Source organism: Mesoplodon bidens (genome assembly GCF_964165515.1).
Source record: "Mesoplodon bidens genome assembly, chromosome: 4".
Taxonomy (NCBI): domain Eukaryota; kingdom Metazoa; phylum Chordata; class Mammalia; order Artiodactyla; family Ziphiidae; genus Mesoplodon; species Mesoplodon bidens.
Window position 1 is genome coordinate 132,271,081 of NC_138160.1, and position 26,549 is coordinate 132,297,629.

General features: G+C 44.1%; 1 protein-coding gene across 4 annotated transcripts in view; it reads left to right on the forward strand.

Moving 5' to 3' along the window:
* The window catches only part of GRIA1 (glutamate ionotropic receptor AMPA type subunit 1), a gene marked incomplete at its 5' end in the record, with an annotated part of 317,420 nt that overhangs the window by 218,078 nt on the left and 72,793 nt on the right, over window positions 1-26,549 (forward strand). For all 4 annotated transcript variants that reach the window (XM_081232717.1, XM_081232716.1, XM_081232718.1 and 1 more), the window contains one exon: window positions 2,598-2,968. In XM_081232717.1, coding sequence (XP_081088843.1) covers window positions 2,598-2,968 — 371 coding nt within the window. The remainder of the gene's footprint in view (window positions 1-2,597; window positions 2,969-26,549) is intronic.

The following is a 26,549-nucleotide window of genomic DNA, read 5'->3' on the forward strand; positions in this document are numbered from 1 at the left end:
AGGTCCAGCAACTTCCTCAGGTGCGGGAAATCAACTCCTGAGACCTCTCAGTCAACATCAAACAAGGTGAAAACACTGCTGCTTTGCACAAACCACCTTTCCTCTCTGGACCTGGGTTTCCTATCTGCAAAATGAGGTCACTGAACTTAAGCATCTCCAACTGTGTGTGTCTCCTATGCATATGGGTGCTTTCTGAAGACCCTCAGGGGTCCATGGCCAAAGAATTTTGGAAACACTATATCTACTTACCCCTCTTGGAAATTCTCAGTGCACAGTGGCCTTTTAAAGGTTCTGAGAAGTCCTGCCTCAAAGCAGTCTGTTTACATTCGTGTTTATTTTCATGTTATACTTATTAACATCCTTCTAAAAATAATGTTCCGTGGAATAAATCTTGGAACTGCTAAATGAACTAAGCAATGAGATCATGTGGTTTTGTGACTTTTTTTCCAGTTCACAGTCCCTTTTATTAACTCACATCCGGAGGCATCAGACAAATCCATTCAATTCCCTTTACCACTTTAGAAGCTCGACATCCACCTCCCTTTTGGGTAACTTGTGGTCATTCCCTCTAAGTCATTTCCATGACTTTTCTCCCCCATTCCTTTTCTACCTATGTTAGGTTACAGAGGAAAGAAGAGATATCTTCTTCCTGGCAATGGCTTGTAAGTGTTTGTAAAAAGTATCAAGATTTATGCAATGGGTGTTAGGGGAAAAAAAAGAATTACTATGAAATACAGATTCAATCCCACATTGCTTTACAGAAAGTTTCTTTCTATAAGTGAGAAACTTAAGTCATTCTAAAGCCAGGCTTTTTATTCCATGTAAAATGCCTTCTCAAAAATCTCAACCAGTGAGAGTAACCAGAGGAAATCTTTCCTAAGCAACACCAGCCGGCAGCTGGGCGGGGCCGGAGTCTGCACAGCATCTGTCCCCAGCCTCACATCTGGACTGTTATGCAGCATCATAAGAGAAAGCCATCCACCTCCAACAGACTTGCACAGACATGCCTCTCATTTCAAAAATGAATGGCAGGGGCTTCCCTGGTGGCGCAGTGGTAGAGAGTCCACCTGCCAATGCAGGGGACACGGGTTCGTGCCCCAGTCCGGGAGGATCCCACGTGCCACAGAGCGGCTGGGCCTGTGGGCCATGGCCGCTGAGTCTGCGCATCCGGAGCCTGTGCTCCACAATGGGAGAGGCCACAACAGTGAGAGGCCTGCGTACCACAAAAAAAACAAAAAATGAATGTCAGGGCATCTGTCCATGGAACCGTGTTAGGTTTCCAGGATCTCTTGATCTCAGGCCAAGAGAGCAGTGGATTTTATAGCAGAGATGCCAGTGCTTCTGCCATTAGGCAGAGGTAGGAAAGACAGAAGAGCAAGGCTGGTGATTCCACATGCTGGATGCACAAAGATGAACATTTCTTGCAACCATTTTATGTTTATCTACATGAATTTTTAAAACTGAGTTATTTGTGCACTTCTTAGCAGTCTCCTCGCAAAAAAAAAAAAAAAAAATTGTGATACTACTTTACTTTCTCTCTGCCAGAGAGAAACTACTTTCCTCACGTGATTCCCTTCTCTGGGAATGTATTCCGTACCCGAGCAACCTGTTGAAATCCTACTCTCACTTCAGTGCCAATTTATATGTCACCTCTCTGATGGAGCAGTCCCTGATCTCCCCAGCCAGAATTAATTCCTTCCCGACCTCCTGTAGCATTTTGTATCTCTTAGACAGCATGTGTCCAGTCTATAGACTGGAAAATTTTGTGTGTGTGTGTACCAATCTCGCCTACTAGTTTGTAATTCCCTGAGTGTAGAGACCACAGCTTCCCTTCCAGCCTAGGGCTTATGCATAATAAGCGCCCAGTAAATGTTTACTGAGTTAAATTTGCCTTCACTACCTTGTTAGCCAGGGCTGTCTTGGTTGCAGGTAAAAGAAGCCCAACTCAAACTGGCTTAAGCAGACAGACTGATTGGATCATGTTCCTGAGGACAAACAAAAGAGTATATTGACATACGATCCTAGGGAGTCCAGGGTAAGCCCTGAATTAAGGGTGACTCAAATTATTTCATCATGGATCATCTCTCACTCTGACTTTCAGGGCTCATGCTCATTAAAGAGACTTGGGTCCCGTGCCATCCTTGAATGAACCATTCTGGCCAGGGGAGTAGTGTACACCGATGGCCAGACCTGGGTGATATGCTTCACCTCATATCCAGGGTGATCAGTCGCATTTGAACCAGGAGGACTCAGAGTGGGGCAGGAGTAGTTCTTCTTCCAGAGGAAGAAGGCATGGCTGCTGGGCAGGCAAAAACTAACAGATATTATGACAGCCCCCTTCCATAAGGTGAGGAAGACTCCCCTAACAACTAGAACTGTCAAAGAATGGGATAATCTCTCCTGTGAGATATTGAGCCAATCATCCATTTACCATAAATATTTTATAGAGAGTAGGAGGGTTTGGACTTCTAAGGTTCTTTCCAACTCTCACATCGTTTAAGATTACAAAAGAATAGTCACAGTGAAGAGAAAGATAAGAGAACAGAGAGCTGCTGAACTCAAGGGTGTTTCTTCTGTTTGTTTGTTTGTTTTTGCAGAGAGCAGATGTGGCCGTGGCCCCTTTAACTATCACCTTGGTCCGAGAAGAGGTGATAGATTTCTCCAAACCATTTATGAGTTTGGGGATCTCCATCATGATAAAAAAGCCACAGAAGTCCAAGCCAGGGGTCTTCTCCTTCCTGGATCCTTTGGCTTATGAGATTTGGATGTGTATTGTGTTCGCCTACATTGGAGTGAGTGTTGTCCTTTTCCTGGTCAGCCGCTTCAGCCCCTACGAATGGCACAGTGAAGACTTTGAGGAAGGGCGGGACCAGACAACCAGCGACCAGTCCAATGAGTTTGGGATATTCAACAGCTTGTGGTTCTCCTTGGGAGCCTTCATGCAGCAAGGATGTGACATTTCTCCAAGGTGAGTCAGCTCTTCTCAACCCCTTTGCTCAATGCCATATATATAGGAAAAAACAAATACTGGGAAATTAAGGGTGGGAATTTTTCCCAGACTTTATAGTATTCGGTTTTTCAACTATGCTTTACTGTCAACTGTCCGTTGCATGCTGTGGATGCTATGGACACATCCTGTGCCTTGAACAGTTCTATCTGCTGTCTGGGTGATGTGCTCTGTCAAGATTAACAGGGATAATCGCAACTCTGATGTTCTGTAGCCAAAAGGTACAGAGATAGGATGGGGGACAGGAGGGTACGACTAACGTTTGTTGAGAACCTACCACATCTACTAAGCAAGGTTCTGAGTCCTCTACATGCGTTATTTCATTGAATCTTTGCAGAAGCGTTAGGTAGGATTCTCCTTCTATCTCCTTTTACAAATGAGGGACCACAGAAATGTTGAATATCTTTCCAAGGTTACACAGCTAATAGCTAGGTGAGTCAAGATTCAACCCCCATCTTGAACTTATTTCCGAGGGGTAGAAGGAGCACTGCATTATGAGTGGGTTCTCACTCTGGTTCTAGCACTTTCTGTGTGTCTCTGGACAAGTCACCTGGCCCTTGGAGACCCTGGTTTCTTCATCTTTAAGAGAAAATCGTTCTTCTTTTCTTGGTTCTGAGAAAGATCTTGGAAATAATCTAGTTCCAATGGTGATGTAAATTTGTTTCTTACAGTTGGAAAATGAAGTTTCTTAGAAATGCCTCATAGCTGAGTAATATTCCATTGTATATATATATACAATGGAATATTACTCAGCCATAAAAAGAAACGAAACTGAGCTATTTGTAATGAGGTGGATAGACCTAGAGTCTGTCATACAGAGTGAAGTAAGTCAGAAAGAGAAAGACAAATACCGTATGCTAACACATATATATATATATATGGAATTTAAGAAAAAAAATGTCATGAAGAACCTAGGGGTAAAACAGGAATAAAGACACAGACCTACTTGAGAATGGACTTGAGGATATGGGGAGGGGGAAGGGTAAGCTGTGACAAAGCGAAAGAGAGGCATGGACATATATATAGTACCAAACTTAAGGTAGATAGATAGTGGGAAGCAGCCGCAGAGCACAGGGAGATCAGCTCGGTGCTTTGTGACCGCCTGGAGGGAAGGGATAGGGAGGGTGGGAGGGAGGGAGACGCAAGAGGGAAGGGATGTGGGAACAGATGTATATGTATGACTGATTCACTTTGTTATAAAGCAGAAACTAATAAAAAAAATTTTTTTAAATTAAAAAAAAAGAAATGCCTCAGACATCATACTGAGAGTACTGGGGTGACCAAATCAGTGAGGTTTCAGCCCCCACAGGAGACATGAGTAGCCCTATTTTTGTCTGTTTTACATATTGGACTTGTGAATACAATTTCTTTTGAAAAACAGAATGGAAAGGAAAGGAGAAGGGAGGGGAGGGGAGGGCAGGGCAGGGCAGGGCAGGGCAGGGCAGGGCAGGGCAGGGCAGGGCAGGGCAGGGCAGGCAAGGAGAAAGAAGGAGGCAGGGAGGGAGGAAGAAGGCAAAGTGGAATGGAGAGGGGAAACAAGAAATCTGAAAACTACCAATCTACACCAATTCCCAAATTTACTGACCCCTTTTCTGTCTTTGTGTGTAACGTTCTTTCAACTATATTCTGGAAAGTTCATGTCACAAATGAATAAGTGCTGACTGTATTTCCTTTTACAGTTGCTTCATGTCTATGAGCTCTTTAATCAGTAGGCAGTCCCTTACAGATACCAAGCTTCTAAAGCAAGCAGGGAGGCATGGCTTAGAACCTGGCTGCGTGAATAGATTTGCACACACTCTCACTTTCTGGGGGCATAACTGCATAAATACCAAGGCCTCATAGACACGTGCTGGAGGCATCTTTACCACCTGTCTGGTTCGCATTTGGGTGTCAGCGAGGACCAATATTCCTAAGTGGCGATGGAAAAAAATCTTCCTAAGGAGCTTCCCTCAGGACTCATTTTGCCTGCTGTATAATTTGAGATTGTCTCATCGTTCACCATTATACTCTTGTTTTTCTTTAAATAAGAAGACAGTCAGGGGGGTTGCGTGGGAGAAGAGGTGTGAGACTGGATGCCTGGCCAGTACTGGCAAACACATGGTAAAGAGCAGAGAGAACCAAGAAGGGGAAGGGCTTGCTTAAAAATAACTCAGGCCAGTAGGTAAACAGTGGGGAGAAATGATTCTTCACTAGTCAGTATAATGGGCCATCCAAACATGCATGTTTGGATGAAAAGACCCCTGGGCTTGTTTCTTCTCCTTTATTTCCTTCATGGCTGGGCATCTTACCCGCTAATGGCACCCTTGTGTACTGACCTCAGGCTGTGTTTTCACACTCCTCACCATTCCTCCTGAAGTCTCAAGTTAGTGACCCACAAACTGCATCCTCTACCAGGCGTGTTTCTGTGTAACCTGCACAGTTTGGCAATGACGGTCCAAAACTGAGTGGCAGCTGCCCTCTTGAGCTGATGCGTGTATTCCCCACTTGACCACAGCCCCCAGGTGATCAGCTTCATTCCTGTGTGACTCAGCTGCCCCTGAAAGGGTATGTGCGTTTGTGACTTCTGGCTAGAAGAGGATTTTCAAACTGTGTTTCCAGGACTCCTGAGGGTTCCACGAGGCTATCTTAGGAACTGACCTTGAGGTGAAGATGAGACCAAACAGGAAACCCAGCCGCCTTCCTTCCCATTTTTAATAAAACAACTCCACTCTATGCTTCTCTATTTTCACCAGTAAAATGGGAAACAACCCTAGTATTGTTGTGCGGTTTAAAAGAGATTGATACATATAGAACCCCTAACACAGTATCCAGCCAGCACACAGGAAGCACAACAAAAGAGAAGCTATTTTCAATTCTTTTATCGATTTTCTATATTGGACTTCTGCTAAACTTCACTAGAAGAAAGGGTGCCACTGCTCACACTGATTGAAAAGCCACTGGACCTCTCTCTTCTGGGGAAGTCCACGGACAAAGCAGAACGGTGGTGCAGCCCTGAGACCAGCAATACCTGTATTTCTGAGGGTCCCCGTCAGAGGGACTGGGAGGAAGGATTTTGGATTTCGGGGTCTGACAGGCAGAGGGAAGAGTCTACCTGCCAGAAAAAGGAGTTTTATCCACTTGAGATGGACTCTTGCTTACCAGGCCTAGCTCAGCCAATTCCAGCACTCAAGGACCTGCATAGACCCTCCTAAGAGTCAGAATATGCATCACAACATTTTTTGGGAATATATACTAAAGAGAAAAGGTACATACTTCACCTCACTAGGGCCAGACAAAAACACAAGGATGCTAAGACAGTGATGAGAACCGGAGCCAAGCAGACAAGTGCAAACACCAGTGGAAGCTTTTGTTGTTGTTGTTTACATATTTCCTGATGAAGTCAACGAAGTTTCATGAGCCTCTGATATGCATAGCACTAGACACCCTGGGGCTACAGTAGGAGGTATTTTTAAGGGCTTTTTATACTCAAACATCTTCTCAAATAAGCTTCAATTAATTGTTCTTGCTATTTACTAACAGAATATAACATAAATCCTCACAAATTTAGAACTTGGGGGATTAAGTTCCACCTAAATTGCATGTATCTGCATGCATACACAAGAAGTTTTACCTTTTCTTAATCTCGTCAATATTTATATTAATGTCTATTAACCAAAAACCAACGAAATGTGGCCAGATGTGGTTGTCTGCAAGTAATGCAATAATCTGACCAGAGTAACATGAACAGTTAGAGAGTTATCTTTCTTATAAGGAGAGTGGAGGCAGATGGTGGCTCATGGTTCAGTGAAATCGGGGTCTGCTGTGCTATGGTTGCCCCAGCCTTTTCTCATGTGCCCAAAATGCCGGCTCCCAGATGTCACGTCCATGTTCAAGCAGCAAGAGGGAGAAAAAGTACTGCAGCCACCAGTTCCATCTCTTTGGATCAGGAAACCAAAAGCTTAACAATATACTCCCCACCCCAAGCGGACATCTCCTTCTGTCTATCTCATTAGTCAGAACAGTGGTCCACAATCACTTCTAGTGACAAGGAAGGTGGAAATGGCAAAAATTAGGTTTTTTAGCCTCTAAAATGGAAGGGGTTGGAATGGATGTTGGTGAGTCAACCAGCAGCACTGGCCACAGCGCCCAGGTCCACGTTTTGTTCACCAGCACCATGAATAGATAAAATAATATGTAAATAGCACCTTCAGTGATATATGCCAGTAAATGCTACTGATTTGCTTTCAAGATTCTTCTGTCCTCCCTTTAAAATGTTTCTATGAGAAACTGTTTTCGTGTAGCCTATTTTAACATTCAAAGTTAAAATTCAATTGAGCTATGATCACAAATTACAACTTTTTTCATTAGGTTGATGGTAAGATATTAAGAATGCCATCCATGAGTTGCCTTTGCAGGCCTGTGTCTTGTGCCCAAAGACCTATTTTTAATAGATACTTTAGATTCTTTTTTCAGGGACAGGAACATTTTGAGAAGGGATATATAAAAGGAAGGGCAAAAATCATCCCAGGCAAAAGTTATCTTTAGTTCCCCCAACTTTCCTTTCTGTAGCTTTTGACCCTATTTGTGGCCAATGTCATTCATTTATTCAACAGATATTACTAATTGCCCGTGAGGTGCAGCACAGGGTGCTGGGTGCCGAGGATCTGAAGATATACTGATGATGGAGCATGGGGGGGCGGGAGTTTTTCCTTCAAGGTGATGGCGAGTACAGTGGGATAAGACAGACATTACATAAACAATTGTGAATGTATAAATTGTGATGCACTGTGAATAAAATGAATCTGCCGTAGCACTAGATAATAAAGGAAGTGGAATTAAAGGGGACTGACTTAGGGTGTTCTAAGAAAGTTCCTCCAAGGAGCAGATGGGTAAGAAGGAGCTAAGCTTACACAGAGCTGTATTATTAGAGAAGTAGGCAGAGGCCAGATCGCGAACCGTGGCCATAGTATAGATTTAAAGTTTTACTCTAAATGCAATGGGAAGGCACTGGAGAGTTTGAAGCGAGGGAAGGATTGATTTACATGCTGTAATACTACTCCGGGTAGCTATGAGGAAAATGAATTAAAGCAGAGAATAGTCAAGAGTGGAAACAGAGGGACCAAGCAATAGGTTCTCACGTCTGTCTAGGGGCAATTATAGTGATGGAAATTATGATGGGCATGGAGATGGATTAGTGGTCTACGCTGAAACTAGAATTGACAGCCCTTGCTGATAGACTGGATATTTGAAGGGGAGGCGAGGGAAAAGTCAATGGTGTCTCCAAGAGGTAGGGAGCATTTGGAAAACATGGCACCACCATTTCAGAGACCTTTAGGTCTGGCTCCGATCGTGAGAATGATCTAGTTCATCCATCCCGTTACAGATGAGGAAACTAGGCTCCAAAGGGGAAAGGGATTTTCTCTAAGGTCACCAAGGTAATGCCTCTGGCCTGTTGCCGCCCAGTCCAGTGCTGCCTACCCTGCAGTCTCATCCCAGGCTCCACTGCCTGCAAGTGAACTAAGAGTGAGCCTTTCAACTCTTTATTCCCATGGACCCTACCTCCCCTTTGGCTTCTACTTTGCTGGGACTGGATGACCTTAGTAAGGAAAAGGAGAGGGGTTTGGAAGGTCCTAGGGGAAGAGAGGAAAATGGGAAATTATGATTTCAGCTTTCAGAACTCTTGTATCTTAGAATGTGACAGAATGTGTGATAATTATTTCCACCTAGTAGAGATAATTACTCTCAGCGAGAAGAATTCTAAAGCGGGGGAGTGATAGAGCTTTGGACGTCTCTGGGAACCGTCTACCACAGTCCCTGCCCCAGTCAATGTGCTTGTGGAGGGCCCTGAGACTGATTCACCATGGGAACAGAGTAGCCAATGAACAGAGCTGATAAACAATGGCAGCCTGACCTTTGCATTCACACAGAAATTCCACAGCAACCAGTATTACAGTGCATGGAGGGGTGATGAGGAACCTCCCCCTTCCACCTCCTGTTCTCCCCGCTTCCCTCCCAGAGACAGGCATGGAAACCCCTTCCTCTTTCCCATATTGATGTAACTGGAGTGTTGCAGGGGAAAGAAGCGGGTAAACATTCAGGGAAGTTGACGGAAGAAGCCTGAATGTGTGAAATCGTTTATCTTTAGAAAGCATAATCCTCATTCAGTACACAAGATTCATTGCTGCAAGGAACAGTGTCATAAGGATGTGTGCACAGCGATGACGCAAGAAATGTGTGTTAGATGCTTTGGGTCTTGGGACCAGGTATGAAGGTTTCTGCTGGGCCCCCTGCGTCAGAATCACCTGGGATGCCTGTAAGAATGCAGATTTCCAGGCCCCACCCTAGGTCTGTGGAATTGGAAATTCTGCAACTGGAGACAGAAATACACATTTCACAAGGGCAGCTGGGCATTAAAGTCTGAAAGCCATTGAGCTAGGATGTTGTTCAGGAAACTCAGTTTAGAAGTGTAAGAAGTAAGGTCCATGGGGCAGCCTGAAGTCGTGCCAGTCAACCACAGCGAACCCCGAGCCCAGGATCTGCCCGCTCGCTGCCCTGTGGTGTGTTACCTGCCAGGGGAGCGAGGCCCTGGGCATATGGTCACTGAAGGCAGAAGCCTTGCCGGGACCCTGCTGCCTCTGCAGGCCAGGCTACGAGGAGGAGTTCACAGAGGATTCACCGGAGTACATTCCCCTTGATGGCGTCCCCCTCGCCATCAACAGGTACCACAGCTGTGACAGGGGTGACCTGTGCACGGATAGTGTGTCCCCCATCACTGGGGGACTCAGCTCCTTCCTTTTCAACTTTAACCGTCTGCTACGTGATGGCGAGACCCAGAGCCAGGCTCTGACACTGAGCAGTTTTGCAGACCATGGTGAAGCACAGGAGTACAAGTTTCAGAGCCTGTGCAAGCCAGATGGAAATATTCAAAGGAAGGCAGTGACAGGAGGGTAAAAGCTTTGCTGGACATGCAAATGAAAAGCATCATTTTCTGCCTCAGCCACCAGCAAGGGGGAAGTCAAACTGTTCTCTCTTTCTCTCTAGATTGCTGTGGAAGGCAGTTTAAATTAAGGAGAGAGTTTCTCTTCCCCTCCAAAATCACAATAAGCAAACATTCAGAAAGTGTTTCCCAGAGCCAAAAGGGATGTTCAGGACCATTTATTCTCTCCTTAAATGTTTATTAAGCACCTGTTATATGGCAGGCATGTTTCAGGATGCTATGGGAGACAACACCGAACAAAGCAGACAAAAACCCCTGCCCTCCTAGAGCTTACTTTCTAGGGAGAGAAGGCAGGCAATAAACAGAATAAAATGTAGGCAACACATGTAGGTGAAGCTTCTGGCTTACAGGGAGGGGAAGGGACTTAGCCAGGGTCACACAGATAACCAGCATAAGTTCAGTAACACAAAAACAGGGGTCAGCTAGGAGCTGTGCTGAATTGGGCATGCCTGTGTCAGCTAAAAAGGGGCTGCTCCCACTCAGCCCTGGACAGTCACTGCCAGGAGAACTCTGCAGATGAAACCAAAGCACACCTAGACTCAGCTTGTGGGTCATCAGCTGGGGACCCCTGGAAGAATGCTGGGGAGTATAAAACACCACTGTGTCTTTAATGCATTTAGGCACACTTGGAATATCATATTTATAGGTTTTTTTTTTTTTGCGTTACGCGGGCCTCTCACTGTTGTGGCCTCTCCCGTTGCGGAGCACAGGCTCCGGACGCGCAGGCTCAGCGGCCACGGCTCACAGGCCCAGCTGCTCCGCGGCATGTGGGATCGTCCAGACCGGGGCACGAACCCGTGTCCCCTGCATCGGCAGGCGGACTCTCAACCACTGCGCCACCAGGGTAGCCCATATTTATAGATTTTTTAAAAGGAATTCTCCTCTCCCCCTCAGCCCTCATTTTTGGTTCGAAGGATAAAAAACTGATTGCTATGTTCTTCTTTCCTTTCACATTTCTTGGAAAATTCAGGCCGTGAATAGGGCTGCACTAAAAGAAAGACAGTCCCCACAACTCTATATCCAGAAAGGCCTGTCTACATCTTCCTGGGATCTACATTTTCCTGGAGAGAACCCCCTCTTTCTTTTTTTTTTTTTTGCTGTGTTGGGTCTTCGTTGCGGCGAGAGGGGGCTACTCTTGGTTGCAGTGTGCAGGCTTCTCATTGCGGTGGCTTCTCTTGTTGCGGAGCATGGGCTCTAGGTGCAAAGGCTTCAGTAGTTGTGGCGCGCAGGCTCTAGAGTGCAGGCTCAGTAGTTGTGACACACGAGCTTAGTTGCTCCGCAGCATGTGAGATCTCTCCGGACCAGGGCTCAAACCCGTGTCCCCTGCATTGGCAGGCGGATTCTTAACCACTGTGCCACCAGGGAAGCCCCCCACCCCCATTTCTTTTTAAACTCTCTCTGGAAATATAGCATCTGAGGTCCAGAGACCCAATTGTTCACCTGGAAAGAAGTACTGAGTTCTAAAAATGGAAAAATGAAAGCATAGTTAATTGAATTGATGGGGGATGTATGCTCAGAGTCCTATGGGGAGCCTGATGGTTCTGAATATGAGTTAAGTACCACCATCCAACTGTGGCAAATGAATACCTCTATGCCAGCCTGTGTTCAAGCAAGATCATAGGTGAATGAAGCCCAAGGTAGCTAGCAGAAAATAACGTGTTCCACTAACACAGAAACGACAGACCTACGTGATGACAGTCACCTTGTGTATCTGGTGGCTTAAGGAGGAAGGACCTTAAAATGAGGAGGCACAGTGGCTGCTGAGAGCAGAATGGAGCCCTTCCCAAGGGGGGAAACAGGAGCAGCTGTGTCACAGGCAGCGGGCCCACAGGGTTGGAGGGGGTGGTAAAAGATCTTAGAAAGAAGCTCAGTCTCAGTCTACTAGCCCACTGGGTGAGTCGCTTCCCCTCTCTGTCCCACTTTCCCCTCTTCAAAATGGGAGCAAGATGGTGCCTGGTATGTCCCCAGCTCCCATCTACGGCTAGTGTCCCTTTGATTCCCAGGTCCAGCCAAGGCTCTGGCCAAGCCAGATTGTGCTTCATTCTGTTTCCCCAGCCCCAGGCTGCCTTTATAGCCTTGTCATTCCCTCTATTTGGAGCACCCTCTCCCATCTTTCCCCCTCAGTGACCCTCCCTTTTGCAAATACTGCCTTCCCACTGCTTCCCTCCCAAGTCCAATTACTCCCCGGAAGCTATGCTTTGCAGTAATGGTTACAGCTTGAACTGGGAATAGGCCTGCCTGCAGCTGAACCCTAGCTCTGCCACGTACTGGCTATGTGAGCGTGGGAAAATAACTTCTCTGCGCCACAGTTTCTTCTTCTGGAAAATGGAGATAATAAAAACACCCACTTCAAAGGGATAGTCTGAGTATTAGATGACATAATGCGTGGAAAGCTCTTCCTTGGCTGAGGCACAAATGGTAAATGCTATCGACGTAGTTGTTGCTGTCACCATGGTCATCTGAATCTCTCCGAGGGCATCTTATATCTTCAATCCTCAGCTACCGTTGCCCATTTCTGTTTCTTATCAAAACACGTATTGGCAAACTTATCTCTGCCGCTCATCCAGAATCTGACACGGGGTGTTGTGTGTTCTAAGTACTCAGCACATGTTTGTTGAATGAATACATGCACTTTCACAAGTAGCCTTCTAAGGACCATGTCATATTTTGCACTTAATGGAGAGAAAGCAACCTAAGAGAGAGAATTTCTGGCTGTCACTAACTACCTGTGTAACATGGGGCAACTCAGTCCTGGTATTTCAATGAATGTGGAGGAAAAGCAGGAAGAATTGGAGGAAAGGAAGTTAAATAGACCAACCCAGAAAACAAAGTTCCCTGTCATCCTAGTGTTGCCAGTTACCCCACTTTTCAGGAACATTCTACTCTACTCTTTGCTGGGAAAACAGTAGTAATAACTGCTTAGTTTGTTGCACCTACTATGTATCAGGCACTCTCTTAAGTGTCATATGATGTTACCTCTAATCATCGTGACAACCTCTGCTCAGGGACATCAACATCACTTTATAGATGAGAAAACTGAGGCTGAGAGCAATTAATCCCCTTGTTCATGGTTACCCAGCAGAGCTGCGATTATAACCTATGTCTATTGGATTCAAAGACTCGTGATTTATCTTTGACACACCGCTGTCTTCCATGACCAAAAATCTTCTGAAGGTCCCTTAGGGCTCCCTGTGGATTGTTAGAATTCATGGAAGTAAAAAGCATCCTTTTTCTTCTGTAGGGTTCCCTAACTTTTTTTTAACAGACCTTTTTTTGCTTTGGGTTTTCTTCCATTAATATTCCTTACAGTATCTTTGTCCCTAAAAGCCATCTCCTGGGGAAGAAGAGGTAAGCCCCTAGAAGTGTGCTCTGTGCCCAACCAGAGTGTGTGCAGCACGGCCAGCTGGGTGAGGGAGATGGTGAAACAGACAAGAGCAAAGATGCAACTGGTGCCACTTTGGAGACGCCAACCTCTTGGTTTCAGCTGGGAGGTGACTGTGGATATAGGGTAGATTCCACAGTCAGAGCTAAAAGCTGGAGAGGGCATATTTTTACCTGTAGTGCTTTAGACATAAATGGAGGAGGGGGAAAGGCAAAAAGGATTACAAATGGCCTTAAAATTATGGTCCATCTGGAGGCTACACATTTATCCTATAGAAATGATTGTGCAAATGTGGGAAGATGCATGTATAAGGATTCTCATTTCACCGCTGTTTTAAAAAGTTATGAGTAGCCCACTGACCATCAGCTGAAAAATGTGATGGTTCATCATCCAATGGAACACAATGCAGCTGTTTAGGTGGATGAACAAGGATGCCTGTGCTACTTCGTAAAGATCTTCAGAATTGCATAGCCTGGATAATAATGGGAATAATGGGTTCTCGTCCCACCAGTCCCAAATTATAGGCTCTTTTCACTGCACCCTGCGGCCTCTGGAACACAGGGAACTAGGGGAATGTGTCACTGAGGACTAAACTCTGTGGTATGTAGAGGTGAAGCTAGATTTTTTTCTGAGAAAGGAAATATTAGTGTGGGTTGTAGTGAAAAGAGACCTCTGGGAAGCATTGGACTGTGGCTTGAAAGATGAGATAAGATTTTCTACAAAAGCAAGAGAAATGAAGAGGGAAATCTCTGGTGAGGGAATCACTGTGAGCAAAGGCACTGAAGCAGGCATATGCAGAGCCAGGGGACCTGTCAATCAAGGTCATCCCTAGGAACTCATTAGCCAAGGGTTTGGAGCTCACAAGGTTTAATGATACATTCAATACCATGACTTTGGGGGCCCTAGAACCTGCTGTATAGGCATTAGAGTGTCACCCAAGAAACACAGAATCTAAAATGGGCAATGTTGGGCCAGTTCTTCGGTTGCTGCCAGGAAGTAACTCCCTGCTCCCCGTGGAGCACCTTTATTGATTGGTGTTAAGGCTTGGTCCACCATGGATGGAACCGTGTCAGCCAGGGTCTAATTTCTGGAATTCAGAGGATTCTGGCACTCAGGAAGTCCCTGCCACTGCTGTTGCCAGGTTATTTATCTCCTGAGCAGCAGACAGAAGGGGCTGTCAGGCAGAAAGGTGCTTCCCTTCTGTGGAAGTCTGGCTGGGCACTCACGTGGTATTCATCTCCCCTTTCATGACCTGTTCTCTGTGTAGGTCCCCACTCTGAGAATGGGGAGAGAGAATGAAGAGGCAGTTTATCTTGCTTTGTTTCTGGTTACTGTAGGTATGTATTTCTATAGACCCAAGAGAGGATTAATCAATCAAACATTTTAATTGAGTACCATTTAGGATATAAACCTTGCCTTCGGTACAGTGCTAAGCATTATGACAGGTGTGAAAAAGTAAGAAACCTGCGTACAGACCTCTGACTTGGCAAAAACCAAGATATACAAGGGAAGAAATGTAGACAGTAAAGCAGAATGTGCATTTGAATAATTCCCAAGGGCAGGATTTATAGACAATAGGTAGAAAAGAAAGATCACTGAGGACTAAAATGGTCTGGGTTAGCTTGGAAGAAAAGGAGCAACTTGGGCTGGTCCCGAGGGATAAAGGTAGATTTATAGAAGGAGCCTCAGGTAAGGCGATGGTGGCGGGAGAGCCCAAGCAAAGCTGAGGAGATGACTGTGTCTTGAGACCAAGTATCCCATCAATCACATAGACCGGGGTTTGGATTGTAGTCCACCAGTTACTAGCTATTAAGACTTGAGCCAGTAACTTAACTGCCAAGCCTGTTTCCTCAACTTTAAAAAAAGAGGCCATTGGGCTTCCCTGGTGGCGCAGTGGTTGAGAGTCTGCCTGCCGATGCAGGGGACACGGGTTCGTGCCCCGGTCCGGGAAGATCCCACATGCCGCAAAGCAGCTGGGCCCGTGAGCCATGGCCACTGAGCCTGCACGTCCGGAGCCTGTGCTCCGCAGCGGGAGAGGCCACAGCAGTGAGAGGCCAGTGCACTGCAAAAAAAAAAAAAAAAAAAAAAAAACAGAGGCCATTAATACCAATATCATAGGATTCTCATAAGAACACATGAGCAAACAGAGGCTAAAGCATGTTGAGTAGTGCCTAGCTTTATTTTTGAACTACAACAGGGGTTCAAAAAAATCTTAATTTTCTTTCCCTTCTTTTGTGTTCTCACTTTACTTCCTTTCTGCTTTGTCCCTGGCCTCCTACCAATCATTTATTCTCTGCTAAGAGCTTTCAGAGACTCACTGACATGCCTCTCTTTATCTGGCTGTGCTCCTGGTCCAGCACTGGCCAGAGGGAAGTCTGGATGCTGTTCCCATGAGAAGGGGGAAGGCTGCCAGGTGCAGTGTTATGACTCAAGGATACTGGCATCATCATTCAACAGGGTTATTCCATACCTCAAGCCTGGCCAGGAACTGGATCTGAACTCCTGCCTGCTTCCCTGGCAAAACTCATCACCTGGGCAATGACTCTTCCTGCCAAACCACACTGTCCACCAGTCCCCTCCTGATCTCCTGGGCGCCTGGTTTTGTTTCTTAGTGGTCAGATTATGATGGTTTCCTCTGTATCGCAGAGTGACACACACTGGTTTTGCAGGACTTGTAAATACACAAGGCTTTTTCAACAGAGTAATCAAGAACATGAGCTCTGGAGTTAGACCTGGGCATAATTCTACTTCTTAACACTAATTTGCTGTGTGACCCTGGGTAACTAGTTTTGCAACTCAGAGCCTCTGTTACTGCCTAACAAGCCACCCTGAACCTGTGGCATAGAACAACAGCCTTTTTATTATGTTCACAGATTCCCTGGGTCAGGAAACTTGGAAAGGGGCACAGTGGGATGGCTTGTCCCTGCTTAAAGATGTCTGGGACCTCAGATGGAAAAACTAAAAGGCTGTGGATGACTTGACAGCTGGGGCATGGAATCATCTGAAGGCTCACTTACTCACACCGCTGGCAGTGGAGGCTGTCATCCTGAACACCTATACGTGCCCTCTCCACACTCTGCTTGGGCTTCCTCATGGCGTGATGGCCAGGTTCCAAGAACAAGGGACCAAAAGGAAGCAGGCAGAAGCTGCAGCACCTTTCATGACTTACCCTGAGAAGTCACATGGTGTGACTTCTGCCAGAGTCACCAGCCCAGTCATCTCAAAAGGGAAGGAACATATAGTCTACCTTTCAGTAGGACAACTGTCAAAAATCACATTGTAAGAAGAACACATGGAGTGGGAGAGGTTGTGGTGGCGGAATTTGGAAAAAAACAATCAGCCACACCTTATATATAAAGTGAAGCTAATACTTTTTGGAATTAAAGATTAAAGAAGATAAGGAATTTAAAATACTTAGCATGGTGCCTGACATGTAATAAGTGCTCAGTAAAAGACATGTAGTCATTCACATTCATATTCTCTCTCCCCCCCCGCCTCTCTCTCTCTCCCCCCCCACCACAAGTAGAGATACATACATATATGTATGGCACTTCTGGACAGTGCTTATTAACATGCAGTCTGTGCTTATTAATAGTTTGTGTCTATAAGAGATGCTAGTAATGATTTACGTTAATGAACATAGATTAGGTCCCAAATGAATCTACAGAATAGAGCCTTAAAAGTCAGGTCGTTTCTTGTTTAATTACCTCATTTTTATACTTCAGGAAACCCACGTTGAGAGAGTTCACACAGTGGGTTAAATTAACACTGAGCTTTTTATAATCTAGACTTGGAAGAAGCATTTTTGTTGAAAAGAACTCAAGTGACCCTTAACAAACAATGAGCAATTTTTCAAAAGACTGAGGTTTAGATTTCAACAACTTTCAGGATCTGTAAGGCCTTGAACTTCATCATCATCCCTGGAGGTACATGAAAAGGGATAGAAGGTGCACAAAAGCTTGATGTGTTCTCATTTTGCAGATCTGCACACTGAAGTGAGCCAGGTCACTCACGGTCTTTGCGTTTTCAAGACTACACAGATTGTTCCTGCTCCCCAAAGCCAAGGGTTCCCACATTTAGGCAGTATTTGTTCGGTGAATCAGCAAGCAAAACAATCAGAATTAGCAAAATTGAGTTGCTGTGTCTTTCCATCTCTGCACTAAGAAGTACTGAGGACAAAGGGAACAGAACGGAAGGCGCATGGCTTGTTTCTTCTCACCAAGGCTATGCAGGGATCTTGGCTGGACTCAGAAGACATAACTGTGCCAAGTGACCTTGGGCAAGTGACTTAACTCCTGAGACCTCAGATTTCACAGACTGAACGATCTGGCGCTCTACAATGCAAAGCATTTACTGGGCCCCTGTGATCCGTTCTCTCCTTAGTATGGTGGAGAACACACAGAAATAAGAAATGCCATGTCTTGGCTGACATGATGTTCACAGTCTAGTTGGAGAGGTAAGACTACCACACAAGCAGCAATGAACTTACAAAGCTCGGGTGTATCTCGAGTGCTGAGTGCCATCCACGGGTGACCCAAAAGGGAGAGATGGATGTTGGTAGAAGGTCAGTCTTCATCTATCCACATGGCTGCAGGGAGAAAGGGCAAGCACATCATTAAACCAGAAGTCAGTCTATCAGGCTTCCCCACAAAGCCAATGCTCTTACACTTCACCGTAGCTTCTACATCAAAACTCAAAGAGGGAAAAAGAATTTTCCTACTTATATAGAGAAGACTCATAGTTTATTTTTTTTAACTTCAATGTCCTTGTTACTCAATGGACTTTTCCCTCTTCAATTTAATATAACATGATGAGCAAAGCAAGGTTTTGATTAGAATCTGGTTTTACCCATATCTTCCCCCTTTGAAGCACAACTGATTTTATTTTTTTTAATTTTGTTGAAGTATAACACACAAATCAATGCACCAATCACAACTATACCACTCAATTAATTTTCATAAAGTGAAAACACCTGTGTAATCAGAACTCAAAGTAAGAAACTGAATACCAGAGCCTCAGGCACCTCCTCCTGCTCGCTTCTCCACACAAGACCGACCACTTAGTCAGTCTTCACTTCTGATGTCATAGATTAATTTCACTAACTGAGCTGTCTTTGAATCTCAAAGCAGAATTATACACTGTGTACTCTTTTGTGTCTGGCTGTTTTTGCTCAATATTATGTCGTGAGGTGCATCTACGCTATCACATAGAACTGTAGTCCGTTCATTCTCATTGTTAGGTAATATTTCATTTTGTGGATTTATCCCAGTTTATTTATCCATAAATAAATCCAGAAGTGTGACTGTCTTTGCAGATAAACATTCTGGTTGCTCCCAGGGTGAGGCCATTATAGATAATGCTGCTATAAATATTGTAAAAGTCTTTTGATGAGCACACTTCAATTTCTGTTGGGTGTATACCTAGGAAAGGAATTCCTAGGCTACATTATTTATCATTTCCTGTCATAGATTCTGCCAGGCTATTTTCTGAAAACAAATTTACACTCTCTTCAATAATATATATGAGTTCCAGTTGCTCGCCATCTTCCTTTTTTATTTCATCAAGTGGGTGTATTGCAATATACACAGGTTTACACAGTTATAAACAGACACTGCCATTTTAATTGGCATTCACCTGATGACTAGTACCTTTTTCATGTTTATGAGCCACTTGTACAGCCTCTTTTATTAAGTACCTTTGTGAATTTCTTGCTCATTTTTCTGTTGTTTTTCTTATTGTTGAGCAAGCATTATTTATATATCTTTGATACACATCCTTCTTCAGATGTCTATTATATCAATACTTTCTGTTCTGTGACTTGTCTTTTCACTCTCTTGACAGTGTTGGATGAGGAAGAGAAATACATAATTTTAATGTGGTCCACTTAGAAAGGTTTTTCCTTTACAGCTAGCATTCCTTGTACCTTGTATAAGAAGTCTTTGCCTACCTCAAAGTCATGAAGATATTCTTCTATGATTTCTGCTGAAATGTTACCTTTCACATTTATCTATGTGTCCTATAGACATGTTCAAGGTCAATTTTTTTTGCACATGGGTATTCTACTGAACTAGCATGATTTATTGAGAAGTCCATCCTTTTCCCCACCACATACCCCTTTCTCATAAATCACCCAATGCACATAGGTCTGCTTCTGGACTCTTTATTCTCTTCTGTTGATATACTTGTCTATTCTTGCCCCTATACCACACTATCTTAATTAGTAGAGGTTTATAATATATTGATAACTAGTAACCGGATGTCTGGAGAAGCCTGCTCAGGGTGCTGAAACAGAGGTTGGATGATTCCACTGGAGGCGTTGAATGTGGTATAGAAGAGAAACTTTTATGAGACCATATCTGCAGTCTTTTTCTAACCATGAGATGCTATGATTCTGTTGAAGCACCAGTGCTTGGGAGTTTTCTCAAAGCTCTAGAACAAATCAATAGCTGAGACTCTGTCAGTGATTTTCTAGACAGTGTTTCAAAACACCTGAAAGTGACAATTAAAACTCAGGACAATCATGAGTAGAAAAGGTATCCTTTTGCATCCAAACGTGGAGCATGTAAAACTCTAGAGACTACCAGAGAAAATGATTAATCCTCTTTCAAGTAAATTAATGTAAATTTCAAGTAAATTAATGCATTTCAGACGAGATAGAAGGTAATGAGGAACAGATACAAATTTGTCATGCACTCAACACATGGTTGCTTTTATTAACCCTTAGTCTCGAGTCAATGTGTGAAGAAAGCAGGGCCTTGCATTGGCACACCATAGAGAGATTAAAAAGTTTAAAAAATGTGGATTTTTTCAGGTATTATGTTTTGTACTAGCTTGAGTCTAAGGGTATTATTAAGTAACGGATGTGTTGGGCAGTTAAACTAGGAGTATTGACCTAGCTGTGAATCACCCAGCTCTCCATACATGATTAAAATACAAATAAGTCACAAAAAGAGTGAACTCATCCATAGCCTTGAGCCACAGCACAAAAACTGTCCTGTGCAAAATTTGGTTCCATTTCATCGCGTGAATTTTCCACCCGTTTCTGTCAACCATTGTGAAACACCGTGGCTTTGAAAAGGCTAAACAACGTTTGGTTTCTGTTGCAGCAAAACAATACCCCCAACACTCAATAAACCAAACCTGTACTGGCAAAAATCGAACCATTCCATCATTTGCTGAAACATCTAAAATCCTCAAATTGGTCTGAGTGCTTCTGTAAGCAATTTAATCCATCAGTGTTAGCAAAAGTATGTGTTAGTCACCCATAGTGGACTCAGGACAGGGCTAGGTGAGTGAGAGATTCTCAAGGAGAATCACACGTGGTGTCTACATACACACACACACACACACAAACACCACTTCTTACTTAATTCAGTGAAAAAAATACATACTCTTTAAATAATTGAACATTCAACAAAGTGGCGTTCTCTCTCTCTCATCCGTGTCCCTCCAGCATCATAGTCATCTATATGCTATTGCTAGTTGTTTTTTTCAATGCCTGTCTCCTAGACTGTTGCTTCTTGAAATTCTTTTGTGCATAAAAATTATCCAGGGATATTGTTAAAATGAGGTTTAAATTCAGAAGGTCTGGGGTGGGACCTAAGACTTTGCATTTCTAACTCTCTGCCACATGAAGCCAATGCTGCTGGTCCAAGTACTGCATTTTGAGTAACAAAGCTCTAGGCGGACTCTGAGCTCCGTAAGAGTCAGGACCTCGTAAGGACCTCGTTGTCTTGCCCACCACTGTAACTCCAGCACCTACCATGGAGCCTTGATGAATAATGTTAAGTGAGAGAAGAAGTAAATGAATACATGTTTAAATAAATAGTACTTATGATTTGCATTTATCAATACATTTTTATATGCATACACATGAGAAAAGTTTCTTAGTACGGGCATAAATACAAAGCTAGGAAACATCACAGTCCGATGAAGAAAGCCTGATGCAAGGGTATAGGAAGTAAAGTAGATACAAGAGTAGTATTAAATTATAAAGAGTTTTGAAAACCAGGCAAAGGACTGGATATTATGTGAGAAATAAAGACTAGATCAGAAAATGTATAAATAGGAGAGTTACGGGCTGAGAGTTTTCCTCTGAAATGCTTAATTTAATAGCAATGGACAACCTGGGCAGAAAAGGAGCAGGCAGCATACTGTTGCATTAATCCAAAGAGAAGATTAAAAGGCCCCACACTAGCTTCCAGGCAGTCAGAAAGGAGGAGGGTCTGATGAATACCGTCCATATTTCAATGGTATAATCAGTTCTCTTCCTTTATGTCAGATGGCAATTGCTCTGACTCAGCCAAGTCAGCAGAGCACCGTGACTAGCTATATTCATATGAAGGTTTAGAACTCAGGTAACTAGCACATAGGGCTCTGTCAGTCATGAGGTCAGATGTGCCCAGAAACATGGTCCAAGTGACAAGGTCTCCTTGCTTCCCAGCTCTCTCCCTAGAGTTTGCTCCGCACACTTCAAATATAGCCCTTTGGGCTTCCCTGGTGGCGCAGTGGTTGAGAGTCTGCCTGCCGATGCAGGGGACACGGGTTCGTGCCCCGGTCCGGGAAGATCCCACATGCCGCGGAGCAGCTAGGCCCATGAGCCATGGCCACTGAGCCTGCACGTCCGGAGCCTGTGCTCTGCAACGGAAGAGGCCACAACAGTGAGAGGCCCGCGTACCGCAAAAAAAAAATATATAGCCCTTTAACCATCTTGACCAGACTCTAGTAATTCTTCCCCATCACTTTAGGATAAAGCCTAAGCCTATGAATGTGGCCTTCAAAGCCCTTTAAAATCTGGCCCCTCCTTTCCTATCCTTGTCTGTATCCATATTTGTATCTCTGTGTGTATGTGTCTGTCCCTCTTCCTCCCTCTCTCCCTCTTCCTCTCTCCCCCCCCCCTCTCTCTCTCCCCCCCTCCCCCCTATATTCTGGCCTCTCTTATGTTCTGTTCCATTCCAAACTCCTGGACCCTGTTTGAATTTTCACCTTGCTGTCCCTTTGTCTGGAGAGTGCACCCCACGCCTTCTCAGGCTAGTGGACTCATTCTCCACAACCCAGCTCAAATATCACTTTCTCAGGAAAGTCTCTCCTGATCTCCTCCACTCCACTTGCTAGGACAAACCGTAGTTCTTACCCTCAGAATTCGCATGTATTTTTCACATATTTCTGTTAATTCTCAGGACATTATCTGTGATTCTACAATTCTTCTCTTTTCCTCAACTAGAATGTAAGCTCCCTAAGAGCAGAGCCCAATTTTCACTCGTCTCTATATCTCTATTTCCAGCAGAGGGACTTGGTGCATGGCGGTCATTCTGTAATGTTCTATGTCTGTATATGGCACTCACGAAAGTCCAGCAGTGTCGTTAAGGTCCCCGCTAAGAAAACACAAACATATGCAGGAGTGCCTTGATTGTGGCATGCCACACAGAGTGTGAGTAATCTAAAGCAAAGGAATCCACACCACAGGACTCAAGTCAGTAGACCCTGTAGATAGTTACAGACACCAAGACCATGGAGAGCTCCCAGCAAGTGGGCCTAACTTGGCCCTGTAATCTGAATTTGCCATGATCACTGTTGTACTTTTGGCAGACCAATGAAACTTAGCGGAGCAGTATTTGCAAGCCACTGACGTAAACCATGTGAATTACTGTAGAAATTATATATCTTATCGTGTAGAAATTATAAATCTTATCGTGTTCCCTAGACTGGCTACTGCCACTTCATTACAGGATAAGGAGCAGACAACCATTTATTCATATGACACCGAATTAATCATTTTCTGTAAGTGTCAATTAAAATTAAGTGATAATACAAATACACTTTACTCTGAGATAGAGCCATTCCTAGCATTAACAATCAAGTTGGGCTATTTAAATTCTGATCTCACTGCATCATGAGAGTATGGCATTTAAATCAATCTACTCTGATAAAGGCCTCCATCATCTCTGTTGTACCAATCTCAGTTTTCATGGGTTTTAGTGTCTCAACTCAGACAATACCTATATTAAGGGATCCATCAGAATCTGAAAAGGTGGACATTTTACAGCATTTCTGTTTGCCACATCACCTCTCTCAAGGGAAATAAAGTGAATGAAGGAGACTTGAGTTACTTTTAAAGGCTCAAGAAGAGTTAGTTCTCCTTAGCAAATGAAATATTTTTTTTAAAAAAACCTGATGATCCCATGATTACCTCAGTCTCCTTCACACTACCACAGTGCTTGGTCATTACGCCCCTTGGTTCACCCTCCCCAGGGAACAATTGGAGTTAAATTAGATCCATTTCCCTATAATTTTGTTGGTATTTTTTTAACAGTTGAATGAGAGAAGAAAAACAGTTGCCATTTAAGTCTTTTTTCCAACCATTAAGATCTTCCTTATCTTTGGTATTTTATATAAATTTGGCCCCAGATTTTCTTCCTAGTCCCATCCTAAGTTTGAAAAAATAAATATGCAAAGATTCTCTAGTAATGAATATCATTAGCCCTCAATGATGTATGTAACAAAGTGCTAGATAGTTGCAGGGAAGAACAATATTTATTCAATATTCAACAAATGTTTACTGAGGGCTCACTAAGTGCCTACAGAAGAATTGAGAGGCATGGTTCTCCTTTATAAAAGAGATAGGAGGAAAAGGGAGACCTTGCATTTATTGAAAATTTACCATGAGGTATACTGTGTTCTAGAATTTACATGTTATCTCATTTAATGAACTTCCAATTTAGCTAAGGAAGAATGAGGAAGGATGATGATAATAGTAAATGATAACATTTAATACCATGCACATGGCACTGTTAAGCACAGTAAAGCATGGCACTGTGCTTTTGCATGCATTATCTATTTAAATTCTTAATAACGCCATGTTAATCTGTAACAACCCTATACCTAGGAGGTAGGTATAATTACCCCTGCTTTAGAAACGAACAACTGAGATTCAAAAAGGTGAGGGAGCTTTCTTAGGTCACAAAGCTAATAAAGTAGGGGTAGGGAGCCCATATTTTAAGTCAGGTCAGACTAACTCCAAAGTGTGTCTTAACTGTCCACTATATCGTCTCCTTTATAAGTCACTTAGAAATACCAAGATCTGCCATATTCTGACCTGAACTCCATAGAAAGGCATCTTTTGTCCCATTTAAGCTGAACTGTTTACTATTTCCACTCCTATCTGTGCCCTTTTCTGCTCCTTATTGGTGGTCACTCTTTGAATTCTTGTTCTTCATGGTGGAGGAAGGGCCTGAACTTGGCATTGAAGAATGAATAGGATGTCAGTGGTGGGGGAAGGAAAAGTTGGCTCAAGTGAGGAGCGTGCCCAGCACACAGTTCTAAAGAAGGAATAAATATGGCGTGTGTGACCTAAAAGTGAAGCCAATGGAGATAATTTCTGGGATCCTGGGGTGGCGTGGAGAGAAGGTTCTGTTCTGGCTCCTGCCTCTGTCTCCAGCCTCAATTCAGAGCACTTCTCTCTCTCTCCCTCCCTCTCTGTTACAGCCCTACCAGCCTCCCTTTGGTTCCTGAAATGTACCATGCATTGCCTTGTTAGCTCAGGACATTTGCTTTGCAGTTCTACCTGCATGTTTCCCTTCCCTGTCCCACTTTCTCTGAGGTTCACAGTAGGGATTAAGTAACATTACATTGTTATACGCTAAATGACCTTCACCCATGCTGGAATGTAAGCTTCACAACTCCTGTGTATGTAACTTCCTATCTACCAGCAGATGTCTGGCATCCAGCCCAGTGTCCAGCTAAAAGCACATGCTCAGATAGTATTTGTTGAATGAGGGGTTTCCCTCACCAAGGATTTCTCTAAGAACAGAGATTGCCCTAGTGTTTCACCTTAGTAATTGTGTAACTACCAAACTACGAAAGGAGGGAGGGAGGGAGGGAGACGGAGGGAGAAAGAGAGAGAGAAAGAGAGAGAGAGAGAGAGAGAGAGAGAGAGAGAGAGAGAGAGAGAGAGAGAGAGAGAGAAAGAAAGAAAGAAAGAAAGAAAGAAAGAAAGAAAGAAAGAAAGAAAGAAAGAAAGAAAGAAAGAAAGAAAAAGAAAGAAAGAAAGAAGGGGAGGGAGGGAGGGAGGGAGGAAGGAAATTGCTAAGGTAAGGTAGTATCTACCTTCATAGTTGTATCTGCTTCCACAGTCTCAACCAGGGTGGACATGTTATCCCTATCTGTAGTGCAGGACAGGCTCAGTCTGCAACCCCAATCAGTCCACAGTGTTGTTATTTAAATGTACTGTTCCAGACCCTATGTTATGCATAAGGGAGGGATACAGTGCTAGTGAGGTACAGTCCTGCCCCCAAGGAATTCACAGTCTAGTGACCAAGCCACGGCAATGCAGTGTGATGTGCACTATGCCAGAGGAAGAGCAGGATGTCACGGGAGCACAGAGCAGTGACCTAAACCCAGATTAAAGGATAGGCCATGGAAGGCTTCCTAGAGGAAGCTAAATTTAGGCTAGGACTGGAAGAATGAGTAGATACTACTCAAGGAAAAGTCAGGAAAAGCGTGTTTCAGGCAGGAAGGACAGCACATACCTTGTAAGCTATTGTCAGGAACCTGGGTCTTTTTTTATTTTTTGTGATAAGAACACTTAACACGAGATCTACCCTCTTAACAAATTTTTGAGTGTACAATACGTTATTGTTGACTGTAGGTACAGTGTTCCATAGTAACTCTCTAGAGCTTACACATCTCACTTAACTGGAACTTTATGCCAGTTGATTAGTAACTCTCATTTCCCCCTCCTCCCAGCCCCTGGCAACCACCACTGGGAATGTTAGAACAGGAAAGTGATTTGATCTGATTTACATTTTTTTTTTAATTTATTTATTTATTTTTGGCTGCGGTGGGTCTTCGTTGCTGCACGTGGGCTTTCTCCAGTTGCAGCGAGAGGGGGCTACTCTTTGTTATGGTGCGCGGGCTCTGGGTGCACGGGCTTCAGCAGTTGTGGTGTGTGGGCTCAGTAGTTGTGGCTCGCAGGCTCTAGAGTGCAGGGTCAGTAGTTGTGTTGCACGGGCTTAGCTGCTCCATGGCATGTGGGATCTTCCCGGACCAGGGCTTGAACTCGAGTCCCCTGCACTGGCAGGCGGATTCTTAACCACTGAGCCACCAGGGAAGCCCTGATTTACATTTTTAAAGGATCTCTCTCTAACTCGCTGGTTCTCGGTCAGGGATGATTTTGCCCCCAAGGA